Below are 18,760 nucleotides of genomic sequence, written 5' to 3'. Positions count from 1 at the left end.
TCTTACACCCACATGGTGCTGGGCAGGGCAGTGAGCCAACTCCCAGTTAACCTTGTGGCCGTAAGGGGAGATGACATTCAATGTGCTGTTGCCATGTATTTTTGCCTATTATGTTTTGTGTTTTCGCATCCCACTGTGTCCACAAAACTCCAGTCTGTGCCTGAGATCTTGAATCCTTAGTGGAGAATGTAGGCTGCATTAGATGACTCTGTTCAACTTTAGGCTAATATAAGTGTCCCGAGCATGTTTATGGTAGGCTAAGCCTAAGCTCTGTTGGAGGACAAGTACTAGATGCATTTTTGACTTTCAGCTTATGAGGACAGGCTTATCAATAAGGACTTATACCCGTGTCAAGGATTGAACTAAGTGTTTTGCACTTGTATAGTGTTTTAAAGTTTAAAAAGCATTTTTGCCAGTATGTTAACCTCAGTTGTACCAAATGCATCAAATGTGTTATCAAAGTTCTCAAATTCATCCTCAACTAGTCAGTGCTGCGACTCTATCCGGGTCTCTAACTAGTCTTTTTTTTTTTTAAGTCAAGATTCTTTTGCTTTGTTTTAGGCAAAGCTCTTTCTTGAGGAGAAACTTGTCACTGAAGTTGGCTAGTAGTTGCTCTGCATAAAATATGTGAGGGATGCCATCGTCTCTGATTGCAGGATGTTACCTGCTGGTGACTGTGCCCCTCGCTGTCTTTGTCGCCACAGCTCTTCCTTTGCCCAGCACGCAGAAGGCAGGGCTTGGCAGGGTAGAGCAGGAAGCATATTGGATGAGAGGAGGAGTGATTTGGGTTCCTGTTTTGACTCTGTCACTTTTGCTTGTAAACATTTCACTTACAAACATCATTTTGGGTCATTAAGTTATTTGTCTTCAAAATCATATCTAATCTGTACGTGGTATTCTCTGGTGTAACTGTACCATCATTTACTTGTACCCGCCCTTTATCACTGGACATTTAAGTTGCTTCAAGTGTGTTTCATTCACCTTTATAAACAAAGCCATAAAGATCATCCTGATGCCCTGACTTTTGATTCTTGTGTCTGTTCTCTCCTGACTTTGTGTCCTTTCTTCCACTTACAGTTAATATGCAAGGTGTCTACATTAAGAGCCTTATGTGGACGACATACAGAAAAGCTAATGGCATTTAAAGCAATATACCCAGACATTGTGCGACTTCATTTTCCTCCATTATACAAGGAGTTGTTCACTTCAGAATTTGAGCCAGCAATGCAAATTGATGGGTAAATGTATCACCTAAGCACTTCTAGAATGTCTGAAGTACAAACATGAAAAACAACAACAAAAAAAATTAACTGAGACACTTTATATGGCCCTGCACAGACCTGGAGCGCCAACACACTGCACATCTTTTGGTGATGGGGTCAGGCAAAGGAGGGGAAACAATGAAAACAAATAAAAGTTGAACTTGTTTTTCTCATGCATATGATTTCCATTATGCCTACAGATATGGACCCTTTTTCTGTCTCAACTTCTTGATCGTTGACCTCTGTTTACAGCAGAAGGAGGGTACTAAAGAGAATTTCCTTTTCTTGTAGCTCACTGCCCACAGACTTTCTACAGAGTCACCAACCTGTCGGTAACAACAGAGCCCAGCAATAATCGGTGATCGGTGTGCATAGCGGAGATTGCAGCATTACTTTGCACAACTTGCTCTTTGTTTCATGAAGGAAGTTTTTATTTTTTCACCGATTATTGCCAGTCAGCAGGATGGCATGAAAAGGGTCCATAGCACTAGCAACAATAGCATTATAATATATTACAGGGTAAATGGGCATGAAGACTATATATAGCTAAAAGAGATATTGTTTATATATTGTTTTAATTAATATAAAATGTAGTTACTGGTGTAGCTTTTCCTGTTGAATTGATAAGGCACTTTCATTTTGCACCTTTTTCTTTAAATTAAATGCTAGCGTGTTCACTGTCGTGTCGCATGTGCACCAGAAACACAAGTTTAACTGAGAAGGCTTGGAAGGTACGTCGGGAGGTATTTATGCTGCTGTTTACAAAATTACTTTTAAAAGTCTGGCTGGTCATATCTAGAAATCACAATGTTGGATTTTTTCTTTTTTACATGTGAATTGGGAATTAGACACAGAACTCTCCCTGAATTATACTTTGCTTTTGGGTACATTTAAGGATAGATGTGTTTATGCTTCATACAAAGTTGAATGGTCGATTGGTGCTGTGGACTTAAACCATGATGCACATTTTGCTTTTTAAGTTTTTCAAAATGCCACCTCTTGGGGGCAGGGCCAGGAGGCTCTTTTGACACAATTCAATAGTTTTATGGACTCAGTCTCAACTTGGAAATTCTTACGCTTTCAGAACAAATCTGCAACCAGGATACTTATTGGAATCTAGCTCTTATTTTAAGAAGGACCCAAAGATTATTTCTGGAGCAAACGCACACTCCCTGTGTGAGGACATGTAACATTTACTGTGTTGAATGTTTATATTCTTGGTATAATCTAGGAACCCTAAGAGTTTATGTCAGAGTTAACTAGTTTTGTGCCAGCTGTCTCTTCATCCTATAATTGCTCTCCATAATCCATAGGCAATGGATAGGAGGGTGAGGAAGGCATATGACGTTGAACCATTTTTTCTTATTTAAATATTAAATATTTTAAGTCTCTAAAGTGAAGCTGATGCTAGTTGCAAACATTTACTCTTGTATTTATCTTCACTAGAAAACTGTGGACTGTAATTTATTTTATTAATATTTAGAAGAATATTTGGCTTTTGTATTCAGGTGAGAGATACAGTTGTTTTTGTTTAATTTTGTGTTTTGTTTTGTTTTGTTTAAATAATTCGCAATGGGGAAATGGAGAAGGAAGAGTCTGAGGTACAAATGTGCGTATTTTAAAAATAAGTGACCTTTGGGGATGTGGGCATTTAGGTGACAGTTCTAGTCACACACGGAATGGGAGTCAAACTTCTGGTCTGACTATAAATAAATAGAAATAAAATCACATTTATCCAGAAAAGGGAACATCTTAACACAGGGTGAAAGTGAGAGTTCCCAAGCAGCCCTTTGCAGAGGAGAAAGTGTCTCCTCTCCCATGGGGTTCCTCCTGAATCTTCCCCAGAAATCACAGCTCCTTGATGTCTTGCCCAATCACGTGATCACGTGAGGGCAGCCTGAAGCCCTTCACTGTTTTTAACTCCACTGACCTTCTGACTCGTTTCCTGAGGGACTTGGAATAGGGGAAGGAATGATTCACACAGAAGTGTGTATGAAGCCTAAATAACATCTAAGCAATTTTTTTTCTCAAATATATAGTAAAGGTTTAACCATAAATAGAAGACGAGAGTAATATTTACTTAAATTTCTTACAAGAATATAAAACTTTATGTGTTTATTATATAGAGAGGTTAACTATCAGCATATAGTATTTATATTTGGGCAAGAAGGGTTAAATCAAAATTTTAATTTAAATAAGCATAGTTCCTTTAAGATCAATAGTATTTATACTCTGGAAAGAGTACAAAGCTTAGTTCAGTTATTTATTCGTCCATTTTCCCCCTATTGTTTCTCCTTTAGGGGAAATGGTGTGTTTTTATTTTGGTTTTCTTTTGTGGTTTTTGGGGAATTTTTTGTCATTCTGATTCACTAAATTTGGGATGGTTTTATTAAAGTATATTAACTTGTTTTTAACCAAAGCTTTCTGAATATGACCAGCCTCAGGTGCTAGAGCATTAAAGAGCAACTAAACCTAATTCCAGTGTCCATTTGTGAAATAAGAGCTAATTGCACTTCTCTAAGGGTGAGAGAGAATACAATGTTGAACTTAAAAGAAATTCCTTTTACCAGAAAGGATTTTGGATATACCATATGCAAAAAGAAACAAACAAACAAAAAATGCTCTAATCTCAGTTATAGTCACAATGTGGTGACAATGCTTTTAGAGTAAACCAAGATACATTGACTGATGCTGCTACGAGGTCTTTTTGAAAGAAAAGCAGGGTTGGACTTTAAGAGCAAAGTACATCGACAGTGTAGGAAAAGAATAGTAGTGGCGTGCTCTGTGAAATGATGGGATAGCCATCATTGGGATTGAAGTCGGGATCTGAAGTTAAACAATAAATCCAGTCGAAAACAATATGGATTCTAGAAAATGACGTGAAAAACCTTGCATTTTTATTTTCTTCCTTATTATAGAAACACCTGTGTGCCAGAACAATTATTCTCAATAGTTCTTTAATGTTTCCTAAACTTAAATGACCAATAGTCTTTTAAAGATTGGAATCACATCATGGTAATCCTGGCTGCTGTAATGCCTTTTATACAATTTTTTTACATAGGGTAAATAAGGCTTTTGTACAAAGGAATGCTTTCAGTTACAAATGGTGTCCAAATGGTTGCATTATCTTGTGAAGAAACTGGCCTTGGTCACAATGAAAACAAAAGTGCAGATGGAAGTGGGTTTTTGGGACAGTTTGCAAATTGTGTTAAAGCTATGGATTTTTTTTTAACTGTTCAGCATCATAATTTGAGTTAAAGCGATGGATTTTTTTTTTAAAGTCTTCAGCACCCTAAATCACCCTTCCTAACTTAAGGAAAACATGAATTAAGACACTGCTTCTAAGTTTGGTTGTTCTTTATAGTGGGAATGCCCAGATCTCTGTGAGCATATGGGGGTGGGCTGAGGGTCAGGTAAAGAGGGAGCGTGCTGGTGTGTGAGAAAGATAGTGTGTGAGTGTTTGTGTGTGTGTGTGTGTGTGTGTGTGTGTGAGAGAGAGAGAGAGAGAGAGAGAGAGGGAAGGATTTGTGTGTGTGACGTGCGTGTGTTGAACCGCTTCTAGGCTACTAAGTGTCAATGGAAAAGAAAATGTATTCAAAATACTTAAATCAAAACTAGAAGATGGAAAAAAAAAAGATTTATTCTATACAAAGCCTTGTCTGGACCACTTTAGAGAGACTTCTATTTTTTTAACCCTTCTATAAATATTTGATGGCACTTGAAATATTCCTGCAATAAAATGTGATTTGTGTAAAGAAAAAAAAAAAAGATTTTGTAATGTGAAACAAAGAAAGAAAGTAATGTAATTTTCTAAAAAAAAAAATACAAACAAACAAACTTTGTATTATTTTCTTGATGGAATTTGTCTATCTGTCTTTGGAAAACTTTTTATTTCATTGATTGTGCCATAGTAGAAATATATGTTTTTAGTTTTAGACTAGGGTATAGCTGTTTGTGTTCCGACATTCCAAAATGCAAAACAACCTAGTAGAATCTTTATTGAAAAGGTTTAAGTAGGATGTAAGCTTCTCTCATTGTTGCTTTTTTGCACATGTTCTTCATTCCTCTCTAGTGCAATATGTACATAGAGCACTTGCGGGTGTACCTTGATCCCTCAGGGAAAAATACATATTTGTACAGGTTTTTGTTTTGTTTGTTTGGTTTTTTTTTTTTGCCTTTTGTTTTTGGCTAAGGAATGTCGATTGAATCACTTGTTATTGTTGAGGGGCAGCCAGATAATAATCCTAAAGCCACTGTTTCAAACATTGATTGTTTAAATCATGTGTCCTTTCAGTGCTATTATTTTAAGACAATAATAATAAAAAATTATTTTCTGACAGTTCTTTGTGCTGATTGGTGAAAAAAAAGGGTAAATAAGCACCTTATGATTGACTTACTGTGAATGACAATCCATCTTGATATCAACAATAGAAGCCCTATCATTTTGAAGTTGGGGTTGAGTCAGAAACAATGCGCTCAGGGATCTTCTAAAACTCTCAAAACAGGGTGGCCAGTACTACTGGGAAAAATTGTGTTTTTTATTAATAATAATGATAATAATACTATCCCTCCTAGGCACAAGTGAACTGTGTAGATCTGTGTGTGTGCGTAAACTCTTCGCTATCATCTCATTTTCTTAAGTTCAAAACTGCAGTGTTCTTCAGTCTTGTAGGCTTACAGGTGTGGACTCGCTTTCAAAACAGTGCAGTTATGCCAGTATGTTCAAAAGATAAATGAATAGGCAATACAATAAAGAGCATCATTCAAAGTGCAGGCTTACATACTCCCTTTACCACTTCTCTAATTAAATTATTCACGATAAACATATTCATGCCATTATATTTAAAAACTATGCCATAATATGTAGTCTACATATTATGGATAAAAGTTTTTTAAAAAATGGTGAGACAAGAGCCCTGCCCCTCCGTGCAGGGAGAGAGGTCAAATGAAAAATGGTTTTTTAATGCCAACAAAAAACTCATTTTCACTGTGTTATCCTCTGGAAGCAAACCAAAAAATCCCTTAGTGGAATATTTTTTTCTACTTCCACAGTTGTAGTTGATGTCTGTTGGATTAATGCAAGAGCTATTGTCTTAAGATTGACAAAACCCACTTGTGTAGCAGCAATGTGAGTCAGCTTTTAGGGTTATTTATATTTTTGAAATTTACAATTTTTAAATAGTTCCCTGTTTCCATGCATTATTTTCTGTAAAGTCAGTGAATCTCACAGTAATTGTTGGCTTTCATTTTTCCACACCTGGAACACACATTCAGAAGAAATTTTATTTATTTTCTTATTGCTGTAGAAATCCGTAATTTGGGAAAACTTTCAGTTTCTATTAGATGAAAAAGAAACCTGTAACTTGTTGTTTTTAATAATAAGGACTATGGAAAATGGCAGAAATAGCTCTCTTTCCTTCTCCTCTTCCTCCTCCCCCTCCTCTCTGTCCACTCACAACAAAGAAGTTATTGACATTTTTACATATTATATGTGATGCCACTTCTTTCTTATAAAGACATGACATAGAACCTTATAAATACCTTATAGATCAGATTATATATCTAGAAATGCAATTGCAACAGTAAATCTCCATCTGTTACTTACAGTCTGTGATGCAAGTTTTCGGTCTCTACCTAAACACTATTACTATTAAAGAGAGTCCATCAGATTTTTGTTTATTTTAAGATATGAGAAGGCTGATAATCAGTGTCTGAGTCTGTTTGCTTGTTTGTGTAAGAACAATTTTGTCAGCCTCTCAGAACAATTTCAGAAATAATCCAGAAGCCTGGTTTCATGGCAAGAAAACATTATAGGTGGGGGGATCTCTGTTAACCAGACCTTCAGAACTTAGAGCAATAAATACATTCATTCATTCATTTATATGTAAATGAATGTTCAACCCAATAGAAATGTCTTTTCAGTGATGCAAAATAAAGTGGAGTCTTATTAAAAAAGTGAATGTAAATATTTTAAATAGATGCCTAGATAAGCCGTGTTTGCTGTTTACATTTAGTGTGTTTGCCACAATAGCACTATCATACTTTTTCTTTTTTCCTTCTAAGAAGTAATGAATGGTAGCTCACTGTTAGCTTGGACATGCTGTACATGTCATTATGTTGTTGTCTAAGAGCAACTGAACCCTCCGGTGTGTGATTCCTTTCTCATTATTTTAATGTGGATGAATATTATTTCTAGGAACTTGGTTATCATTGAACAGATTGCATATGTAAATGCAGATACTTCTTGAGCAATATAGTGAATATGATTTCACACACAAAAAATCTGTATGTACTGTACACATCTTCATGAATCCAAAATTCTCATTTTATCCACAGTGGTTTGAAATCTCATATAAAACAGTGGTAAATTTTTAAACATTAGGACATTAGCTGGCTGCTTCTTTAAATGTACCTGTATTGTCTGCCTGCTCCCTTTTGTGGAGATGTGTTTTTGTATTGGATGTTTGGGCCAATGGGAGGCTTCAAGCTACAACATATTTTCCCAGTTTAAATATATTTAACATATGACAAACCCCAGACAAGGCTTTTAATATGTATAAAGAACTGCAGTGTTAGGTGGTTTATTTGCAAACCGTTTTCAATGTTGTCCATTTTTATGGCACCTTTAACAATATTCTTGTTTCCAAAGTACAAAAAAAATAGGTTAAATAATCTAGCCATAACTGAATGTCAAGCAATAAAACAAATGACTTTTGCGCATAGACTTAAAAAAATACAAATTTTAGACATCTGCATGTAAATGCAATCTCTTGTTTACTGCTTTCTTCAACTTGAGCAATCAATTCCTTATTTACTATTAACTTAAGAACTTGTAATGGCCTGTAAACATTTTCTCTCTTACTCTTCTTTCAAATTTACCTTCGTCCCTGCTTTTGAGTCATAATATTAAATGTTGTTCTGCACATCTCTATACAGTTAACTTTTTGGCTTTCATTCTGTATAGATAAGAAAATGTTATATTATAAACAGCCTACTCAGTGCAAATATTTATCTGTTTATCAAATCCACAATATGCTGTATAATACCAGTTTTACTATATAATCTATTTTAGACATAGCTGTTTAGAACTAGAGTGTGCTATTTTTGTGTTTTTCTGATGTGTGGTGCTAGATAAGTTACTTTTGTGAACAAAAAAAAAAATCCCTTTTATTCCTAGACAATACCACCTTTGGGTCTTGTTAATTTCACTGAGTATAACTATATATTTGTATATATATACATATATATATATATATATATATATATATATCTACCTGAACCCAACTGGCAGCTGTATCAGAGTGCTGGATTTGGGACATGCTTTTCTCTTTAAATACATAATATCATTATATAAATTATTCTAGAGTGTATTTAATTAGGATAAAATTACTTCCTTAGTATGGATATTTGACATCTATAGGGTGAATTTGTTTATCAATATGAATATACAAAAATGTGTTAGCATTTACTTATGTTTGCTATTTGGCTTTATACCACATCTCCTAAGCTGAAAAATAATTTCCAGGCCTTCAAGATCCTAAGGAAACACTCTAGTTTAATGGAGTAAATCTTTCTATTCTTACTAAGGAATGATACTATTGGCACCTGACAAGAGTTGTATAATTAGCTCCTATTATAGAAAATAGTATTTTCTATAAAATAACCTTGCTGGCTTGATGGCAGAATAAACCTTTCCCCTCCTTTCTGAGCCCTGAAACGGATGAGCTGCCAACTGTCATGGCAGACCGTGGTCATAAAGCAAATTCGACAGGAGAATTCCTGTTTCAATACAGCTTCAACCAGTTCCATGAACTGAGTGAAGGTCCTTCATTTTAAAAGTATTTTAATAGTTAAACTCTTTCACCTATTATCCCAAGACTTATTGGCATTAGAAATAAAAGTATATCAAATATCTAACTAAGGATGTAGTTAACCTTATTAAATATTGATTAGAATTGTTCTGTAATATTACTGAATTTGTAAGATCTTTAGCAAAGATTTTTGAGCAATTTATAAATATAGAGCAAATGTTTCTGTTTACTGCACTTTTTGTAATTGAAGGTGATAAATTTTTAAGCCATGGTTATTGGCTTCCATGCACTGCACATTTACCCACAATTCTAGACATTTTCCATTTTTATGGAAGAGTTGCTATTACCTTAATTATAAATGCAATCATGTGGTTAATGAGAGCTTATGCTAATAGTTAAACTTTTAAAGTGAATTGGCTACAGTTTAGGGAGAAATCTCTTTTAACACAAATCACATCATTCCTTGTTAAGTTGCTTAGAAAGGGACTGAACCATTTTTTTTAAGCACCCTTTAATCTCCTAAACTTCCTGAGGGTAGAGATTGTTATCTCTTTGCATCTGCACAATGGCCAGCCATGTCAGCATTTAATAATTGTTTAATGGCAAGTGTGCTCCAATTGAAACTTTTTTCCCTGGGTTGTTTTGGTAAATTTATAGAGTATGCCAAGCCTGATGGTTAACACTTTGTTTTCAACCAAATGTTAAAGCCACATTTAAAAAGACCACATGAAATGCTGATTCTAATTGTGTGTAGGTCTTTAGGATTAAGCACACAAATTTCACAAAACTCTGTGAGTAACAAACTCAGCCTTCTGTAAATATACATGCAAGTTTGGAAATAGTAATACTGTACCTATAAATATATGCTGTCTGTTTTGTGTACAGTATGTAAAAACTCCTTTTCTGCCACACTAAAAATGCAAGCCATTTATGGGAATCCTAAAAATAATATTGTACTAAAACTTTGCTAATGATCTTTATTAGAGGATCATCCAACTTTTCACTTACATTGGGTTTTCTTTTCAATTCACTTTACAGTAGTCTGCTTATTTCCAGTTGTTTGTTATTTTACTGAGTCCTGAATTTAAAAAAAAAATATTTTGATTCATTTTGTAAATACAAGCTGTAAAAAAAGAGAGAGATTTAATGTTGTCTTTTAAATACTCCAATTTTCATTCTAATATGAATGTTGTTATATTGTACTTAGAAACTGTACCTTTAATATTACATTACCTTTATTAAAAGTGCATTGAACACATCAATTTTAGATGTGCTTTATGTACTATTATCCTATAATAAAACTTCAGCTTCTAATGGAACACTTGCCTTGTTTTTCTTTTTTCTGTTATTGAGTACATTGAACACATAGTTTGCTAACTTACCTCTTGTCTCCAGAGAACGATGTAGTGACCCTGCTGCTCAGTGTGGTTCTCAGACCAGAAGTACTGACATTACCTGCTGCCTTGCCCTTACCAGAAATGTAAAATCCCAGGCACCACCCAGACCTACTAAATCAGAATATGCATTTTTATAAGATCCTAGAGTAACTGGTTTGCAATTAAATGTTTGAAAAGCACTGGCTTATAGTATCGTACTTTAAAAAACATTTTCATTTTGCAGGGCGGAAACGTATACAAGCGTTAAGTTACCCTTCTGATCAAAAGAAGGCAAAGAAAGCAATTTGAATTAGTGAGATAACATCTGTTGATTGATACCAGGATTCTGAGGCTGCTTTTCGTCTCCAAAAAGGGTGCCATGGCTGATCAGTGATATCTGCTCTGAGTTAGAAGGTAGAAACCCTGAATGCACACTAGACTTCTTCATCTTTGCTTTTTTATCATTAAAATGGAATATCAGAAATGATGCCAAAGACTTTAAAAATCCAACTTTACCTGGGTTATGATTGCACACCCCACTTCAAGCTTTTATCTTGGGTAGGTTATATTAGGAATGGACTAATAAATTTAACATCAGGTAAGAATCACAATATTTTAATGCTGTAAAACTATTTTCAATGTAATCTCAAGGGCTTTCAAATCATAAGATATTCTAAAGTCAGAATAAAAGCAACTGACTTGGCACTTAGCTCCGCACACATACTGTCAAACCTAGGCATCCCCTGCACTCAGTAAAATAAATAATTGAATGCTAAAAGTTGCTGCCTATCATAACCCCTAATCCTGTTTCTATTTTCAGGGAAAAGAAAGTATCAGGCTGTGCATGTGAAATTGTCCAGTTCGACATAACCATAAATATTCACCTTCTGGTATATTGGGAAATTGAGTCATTAGAAATAAAATGGAGTTCAAAATACTAAATCTGTCACCTGCCAGACTTTGACCAAATCCATGTACAAATCCTTTCTATAGAAATAGTGGTTTACACTGACCACTCCATTTTGGGTTCGCTTATTCCACTTTAAGAAGAATACTTAAGTGGGAGTATTAGGAGGATCTAGCCTCTTAGACTTAAACTTTTTTTTTTAAGATTTATCTATTCACACACACACAAGAGTTGGGGCACAGGCCAGAGGTGTGAGGGGCAAAAGGATTCACCAGAGACAGAGTGGGGAACAGAACAGACAGATCTACTGAAATAAGCTGCTGAGGGGAGCAGCGGGAGAGCCAGGAGAGGTCTGCTCCACCAGGTGGGCCGCTCCCCAGAGGGCCAGGGATCCAACGCATGCTGCAGGCTGTGAAGCTGAGCCACCAGGAGGCCCTAGACTTCAACTTCTTGTGTGCGTTTGGATCAAGTGAGCTAGTGCAGAACATGCTTCTGCTTCTCATCATAGATCTGTGAAAAGACGAAGCTATGTTCATATGCTGGGGAGGGTTGATTTGCTAGACACAGCTCAGCACCTTGGTTTCCCCTTTTGAGCAAGAAACTGAAGATGTGGGCCAGTGGTGCTCAAAACCATGATCCAAATGAAGCCATGAATGGTGGGTAAGTCACCAACAACAGGAAGAATAGAATGATATCTTCATGCTTAAGGGATTTCAAGGAGATGGGAGCAAGGAGGAAATATTTATCAAGAGAACCCTCCTAGATCCCAGAAGAATCACACTGATGCTTCTTGCTAGATTAACAGACACACTAATCTTTCACTATGCCTACTAGTTGTAAACTGGAGGAAAAGCCTGCCCCCCCCCCCGCCCCATATCATTTATCTCTGACTTGCAAAGAGAAAACAAACTAGTCTGTGCATTTACTTTGAATCTGGATTTTTTTTTTCCTCCTTGGGAGAGAATTACTGCAGTAAAATATAGTGGTGTCTCAGCCATCCATTTGTTGTTTTTCCACTTGATGGACTTCTCATATGCTATTTTTAATTCCAGGATGACCTCTTCTCTGTGAAGGAGAAGCTGCTTTATCTTAATTCTATGCTTAGAAGAAAAGTTAATATAAGCGTCACCCAAAATTGTGATAGTAACTTCTGAAAAAGTCTCATACTCTTGGACCATTATTTACCCCCTCCAATAAAATAAATACACATTATTTTCTGAAGACAAATGTAATTATCATACTTGGAATTACTCTGCTATCATCAATATTTCTCTCTCTGGAATAGACACTGCCTATAAAAGACAGGCATTGAGATGAACGGTCATTTCTGGGTCTTTTTTTTTTTTTTTTTTTTTTAGCCTAGGGACCATATTTTTACAGAACACAACAGAATATACATGAAAAAATATTATCTTCTAGAATAAAAAATTTGAACACTTTAACCATTCTGTTCTGACACAACATATCCTGGGCCAGAACATTGTGCTAGTTTTCAAGATTAATGATCATTTCCTTCCCATTTAAAATACCCTTCATTGCTGAAAAGACTAATTTAAACAAACTGCTATTGGCAACCTTATTTCTCCCAATAGTTTCTGAATCAATTATTAGATTGAAAACTCTTTGCTAGAGGGCTATTTTTAGATTCTCCTTTTGAATGGACCTTAAAAAAAAAAGTGACTATAAATTCATGAAACATTTCCTCAAGTGAAGTACTTACCAACCTATAAACTTTCCAAGACCAAGTTCTCTCCAACTCATGCAAAGGATGCTCATTAGCTGAGTTAAAAGAATTTAAAAGATCGTGCATGCACATGTTTCTGCTTGATTTGATGTCCAAGAAGAAATACACAACCAGTACCAATTAGAATATAGCCTCCTTTGGGTCCTAGGAGTTTTAAGTTCTTTTTGAAATTTGGGACCAAACAAAATAAGTACTATAAATTCTTTTCAAAGCAATCTGATTTCTCATTCAATTTCTGAGTTTGTTTCTCACTTTAGCAGAAATGAAAAAAACTCTGCTTAAAAACCCACAGAATAAAATAGTATAAGCACTTTGGAAAAAAGTTGTCAGTATGATATCATACAGCCCAAACAGTCCACTCCTAGGTGTCTACTCAAGAGAAATGACAGCACAAAGTTCACACACAATCGTGTATTCAAATGTTCATAGCAATATTATTGATAGGAGGCAAAAAGTGGAAAGCTTTCGATGTCCATCAACTGTTGAATGGATAAACAAAACAGGGCATATCCGTAAATGGGCAGCTATTCAACAATAAAGCAACAACAAATATTTTCCCTAAACTGCTTCTGGTTTACAACAAAGCATAAAACAGAAAGTTGCATAAAGTCAACATACTAAAATGGCAGACATTATGAAACCTGCCATCAGCTTTAACACTGATGGTGTACTACAAGAAAAGTCACTTGACAATCTGGGTCTGAGTTGTTATCGGGAAAGTAAGAGAACTGGATCAGACAACCTCTAAACTTCCTCCTGACAAAAAATTCTGATTCTCTGAGTTATCTTGTAACCACTGGAACTCAAATACAACAGAAGGTGTTGTTTGATGATAGTCTGGAATCTCAACACAGACCATGCCTGGTGGTATTTCATTCCACAAAATGTCCTGGTGCATCCAAACAGTCTAAGTGTTTGAACAATTCTTCAGCAGTTGCTGATGATTATGATGGAACTAGCACTAACCACGAAGTTCTTAATAAATCTTTCCTCAGTGAATGAGTATACAATGAATGTGAGATCCAGGTGGTGGAAACCAAAAACTAAAATGGAATGGGGCTCAGTGGAGGTGCACCTATGTGCCAGATACTGTGCTGAGCACAGTTTATTCCCTTATTACATTTTAATCTTCTTACATTTAATCTCAAAATCCATTCTAAGGAATTGCTAATAAAATATGTCCATTTTCCTGATGAGGAAAGTCACAACTAAGTTTACTAGGAACTTTCCAACAATGGATTTGTCGCCCATCCAACGTGTAATTTATCACCCACGGCAAAGTCGAGAACCTTTTCCGACAACTCACAGAACACACCCCCCTGGCCCTTCCGCCCGGCAGGCCGGGTCGCCCAGTTCCTGGCGGGCCAATACAGTACGTGGTGGGGGTGGAGTAGGTTGGGGAGGGCCTTTTAGAGAGGCACTGGCCCCGCCCACGGCGTCTCTGGCACGTCATCACGCAGGGCCGCGAGTGCGCGACTACGTCCTTTAAATAAGGCCTCCTAAGGACGCGCGCGCGAGTGAGGAGTGGGATGGAGAGTGTGTGGAGCTGGGCTCGCGCCGGGGCCCGAGCCGCTGCTGACCTCGAGGTGGGCAGGAAGGCTGCTTGGCCGCGGAGACGCGGAGGGGAGGGCGCCGCCCAGCCGGCGGGCGCACTAGAGAGGGGCGGGGGAGGGGAGCGTGGCGGCCGAGGCCCCACCGGGACCCTTCGCTCCTGGTTATGACGCGGCCCTCCCCCGGCTTTGCCTCTTTCCCTGCCTTCCTGGAACCGTGTTTTCTCGTCTCCTGTCCTCCTTTTCCCTCAGTCGTTTGTTTTGCTGACCCCCATGCTCCCTTTCCGGCCCCACGCTGGGTCGAAGTGTGAGAGGGGAATTAACTGGGAGCCTTTCAGGACCAACGCACCGACTCCTAAAGTTCACTGCTAGTTTATCACATTTCACTTTATCGGTTTGCTGGGGGGAAGCCCTGAACGCGGAGTGGCCACGCCAGATGTGTAGTCTCCGGTCATGCCTCTAAGTGATGCTGTGAAAGGTCACTCTGGTTGCTTTAAGCTCAGTTTCCTCAGATAGGAGGTTCTCGTTCTTGATAACCTTGAAATAGCTTTTGTCCGTCGTTGCTGGCCAAAATCTGTCCCATAATGGTGTATGGTTGGGGAAACTGAAGCAAGATTACAATGGGCAGTAAGGGAGTGGAGGGAAGCAGACTGAAGACTTACAGCTCCATGCTGTAAGTGGTCCACTTTGTAAGCCCTGAGCATTTGTTCTGTTTGGGCGCTTATTTTCTCAGTGTCTTGATAATGGCATTCCTTGGGGAAGTTAAATGAAGGAGAATTCATCCTACATGAGCATTGCTGCTTTGCTACAAAGAACCTTGGGAATATTCCTTTGTCCATTTAAGTGTTCGTGTTAATTGAGGGCAGGTGTTAATTGAGGGTAGTTGATTTTGCCCTTTTGTTTTCCTTTCAGTTGAGCTAGATTCTGGAGAAATCCTGCCAGTTGAAGTCTGCGCCAGAGCTAGGCAACAGAATTGTAAGCTAAAGTGAAGCAGAAATCTAGGAATATGAGCTCCCTGATGGCCATGGGTGAACCAAGGCTCAACTGGTGAGTTACATCAATTTGTAGTCCCCTAAATAGGATTGAAAGGGGTTACTAGCCAGATTTGGAAGGGAGCTTTCTGGCCTGGAGACATTTGGAGAAAAGAGAAAGAACATCTGAATTCAGGGTCACAGAATTTACCCTGTTGTCATTTTCGTACCCTGAGCATGACTGAGTTATAGCTGACCACATTTCCTTTCCTAAAGCCAATTCAGTATTCATATTGTTACTAGGTATATAATTCCATCTTATATTTATTGTTGGTCTCTTAGAGAGGATATTGGCATTTTCTTGTATTCAAGAACCTTGCCCATTTCTGCACAAGTAATTAAAAGAGCTTGTTTAAAAACAGACAAACCTCTTTTTTGTTATAGACTGTGTTTCAGAAGTGTTTGAGAGCTTTGCAACTAGAGGACTCCATTAAGCATGTACTTTAGAGCACTAATACATGTGCTGCTTTAGGTCAGTTTCACAAATTTACTGAGCCTCTACTCTTTGCTACAAAAGTCGCAAGAGATTACAAAGATAATTAAGTACCTGATTCAAAGAATCAGTATGTGCTCAAGAAGTACTCATTTATTGCAAACAGTGCTCCTTTGAGCATTGTTGCCTTGAGGCCTTTGAGTTCTTTAGTATGATATGCAGAAACCTGAGAATTTAATGAGATGTACAGATACAGTACTATAACAAGTAATAAGGAAATACACTGGTGTATAGCAAATACAACATCCACATTTTACCATGTATACTTTAATTATAGTTTTTTGGATAAACACCTCTTTAAAAAATTAGTATGGAGCAAATATGCTGAAATTTCCCATTTTGGGAATGGTTCAGTTAGAAGTAGCCATTTGCTTAAATTGTTCCCTTTGCAAGTTTTATAAAGCATGTGTCTTTGTTTCTTGCCATAAAGTATGTGTTCAGGTGCAGCGCAGATGCTCTTCTATGCCACTGACACTGTGAAACCAAAGGTGTTTCAGAGCCTTTCCAGAACTACCATTTTCCACAGAATCCTGATAATCTTTGTCCTTCCTAGATTAGTGGTTCACAATGTTGTACATTTAAATTCTTTAACCAGCACTTATTGCATGTTTACTGTAATGGAAACCATTTGACTATAATTTATTAGTCTCTAAATTAATTATAATGTTAATGGAAAATCATACATGACCTGAGAAAGGGCTTTCACAAGTGCACATCATTTATCATATTTGCTAAATTAACAAAATATCTTTTGTTGTTTCTCTTTACCTGGCATAGTAGTGCATGAAACAAAGATAGGTTGAGATGTTCTCATTTAGCAATCAAACATCTTAATAATATACCACAGAGATAGAGGTAAACCCTGGTCCTGACAGACTCCTTTTTGTACTTCAGTCTGTTCTGTTTTCAACTCTTAAGTGTTTCTGACATTTAATTGGGTGTGAAAGAAAAATGGCAGGCTGCTTATGGGAATTGGTGAGTATCAGAATGGGCCTAGGCTAAAAGTTATCCAAGAAGTAAAACATCTAAACTCACATATCTGATATATGAAATAAACGCTATTAAGAGGTGATTATCTGGGAAAGGGGGAGTAGAGGGCTTATAGTTATGAATTATAACTGTATCGTGATGATGCTTAATCTAGCATGAGAGTTTGAATTGTTAAATGCAAGTAAATTACTTTTGTTTCACAGGGATATTTCCCCCAAAAATGGCCTGAAGACATTTTTCTCTCGAGAAAATTATAAAGATCATTCCATGGCTTCGAGTTTAAAAGAACTGTTTATTTTGTCAAACAGGTAATATGTTTATTTGGTTATTTATTTCCATATTTGATTGCTTTTTTCTGTGAGTTGAAGTTTTATATCTACCTGTATCCATAATTAGAAATTAGAAGCATCCAGTACCTAAAGACAACTACTCTTGGCATATCTCTTTTCAGATCTTCCTCTGTGCATGTGTGTATACCTAAGATTGGATCATACAGTAACAGTATAAGTACTTAAAACTGTTTTGCATTGCCTTTTTTCTTTTAAGATAATATTTTGTGTATCTCCCTATATGCCTACCTACTGCTCAGTGTTCTTAATGGTTGCATATTGCTTCACTATATAGGTAAACATTTATTTAGTTAGTCTTGTATTGCAAAATGTTTGTGTTTTCTTTTTCTGTAATTATAAAAAAATGCATTGACAAACTTTTTGTAATTTGCATAAGAGAAATTCATGGAGATTGAAATTTTTTGTTAGATGGCATATTTTATAGTTTCATATATATACACTACTACCAAATTCCCAGAAATTTTCTTTGTCTCTGGTATGAAAGTACCCAGTAAGTGATAATTTTTTCCCCTCTTATTATTCCCATGCCTATAGCAGCTCTTCTTTGTATTTGATCATTACTACTCTTTTGTGGATGACTCCTTTGTGGATGGAAAGTAATTGGATTTACTAGAAAGGAGTATAAATACCCCAAATGAAGAATTAGGGAGCTCCACTTGGGGAGCACAACATTTATATCATCCTTCTCTCCTTTTGCAATGAAAGAAGTATATTTCCAAACTCTGCATGGAATAGAGTCCTGTCTTTTCCTGCCTGGTTACTCCCCTTTCTGTTAGCAGCCCCTCTTACTGTATCTTCAGTCACACACTTGAATGTGTTTCCTTTTAGTTAGCTTCTTATTCCTTCTCTCATTTGCCCTTAGACTTCTTTAAATATATGTATGTGTTTGCTGGGAAGAAATGAGGAACAAAAAAGCTTTAAGACATATAGAAAGCAATTAACAAAATGGCAATATAAAATCCTTCTCTTGAAATAATTAAATATATTAAGCTCTTGAGTCAAAAGACAGATTGGCAGAATAGATTTTTTAAAAGGTTTAAAAAACTTCCCTTCACACTATATTCCAGTGTACTTGCTTTCACTAAACATGTTCCCTCCTGGCTTCATACTCACTAGTCCACTAATATTTCTCCATTGGAGATTATCAGTGAGCTCTTGATTCTGAAAATAATCTCCTTCTTCCAGTTTTCTGGTTATTGTGATGTTTCTTTTGCTACCTTAGTCGTCATTAGATCCTTTGGAGCTT

At 36.7% G+C, this 18,760-nt stretch overlaps 2 protein-coding genes across 41 annotated transcripts in view; both read left to right on the top strand.

The window, feature by feature from the left end:
• The window catches only part of RORA (RAR related orphan receptor A), a 672,136-nt gene extending 661,744 nt beyond the window's left edge, over nt 1–10,392 (top strand). For all 34 annotated transcript variants that reach the window (XM_054687750.1, XM_054687796.1, XM_054687795.1 and 31 more), the window contains one exon: nt 1,078–10,392. In XM_054687750.1, the coding sequence (XP_054543725.1) occupies nt 1,078–1,242 (165 nt within the window). In that variant the 3' untranslated portion in view covers nt 1,243–10,392. The remainder of the gene's footprint in view (nt 1–1,077) is intronic.
• Nucleotides 10,393–14,555: 4,163 nt separating this feature from the next.
• Nucleotides 14,556–18,760, top strand: part of ICE2 (interactor of little elongation complex ELL subunit 2) — a 69,790-nt gene continuing 65,585 nt past the window's right edge. For 4 of the 7 annotated variants that reach the window (XR_008549077.1, XR_008549076.1, XR_008549075.1 and 1 more), the window contains exons 1-3: nt 14,557–14,686; nt 15,563–15,697; nt 17,368–17,472. Coding sequence is in view for 2 of the 7 variants with exons in the window: in XM_037502613.2 (XP_037358510.1) it covers nt 15,657–15,697; nt 17,368–17,472 (146 nt within the window). In the remaining 5 variants the exon portion in view is untranslated. Of the gene's footprint in view, nt 14,687–15,562; nt 15,698–17,367; nt 17,473–18,760 lie in introns of those variants that run through there. The other 3 variants (XM_037502614.2, XM_037502615.2, XM_054687739.1) reach the window with 3 other exon arrangements.

This window comes from Talpa occidentalis, unplaced genomic scaffold (genome assembly GCF_014898055.3).
Source record: "Talpa occidentalis isolate TD23 unplaced genomic scaffold, MPIMG_talOcc4v2.1 talOcc4.11, whole genome shotgun sequence".
NCBI classification, from domain to species: Eukaryota; Metazoa; Chordata; class Mammalia; order Eulipotyphla; family Talpidae; genus Talpa; species Talpa occidentalis.
Note: the sequence above shows the minus strand (reverse complement) of the source record. Positions and strands in the feature narration are given on the sequence as shown.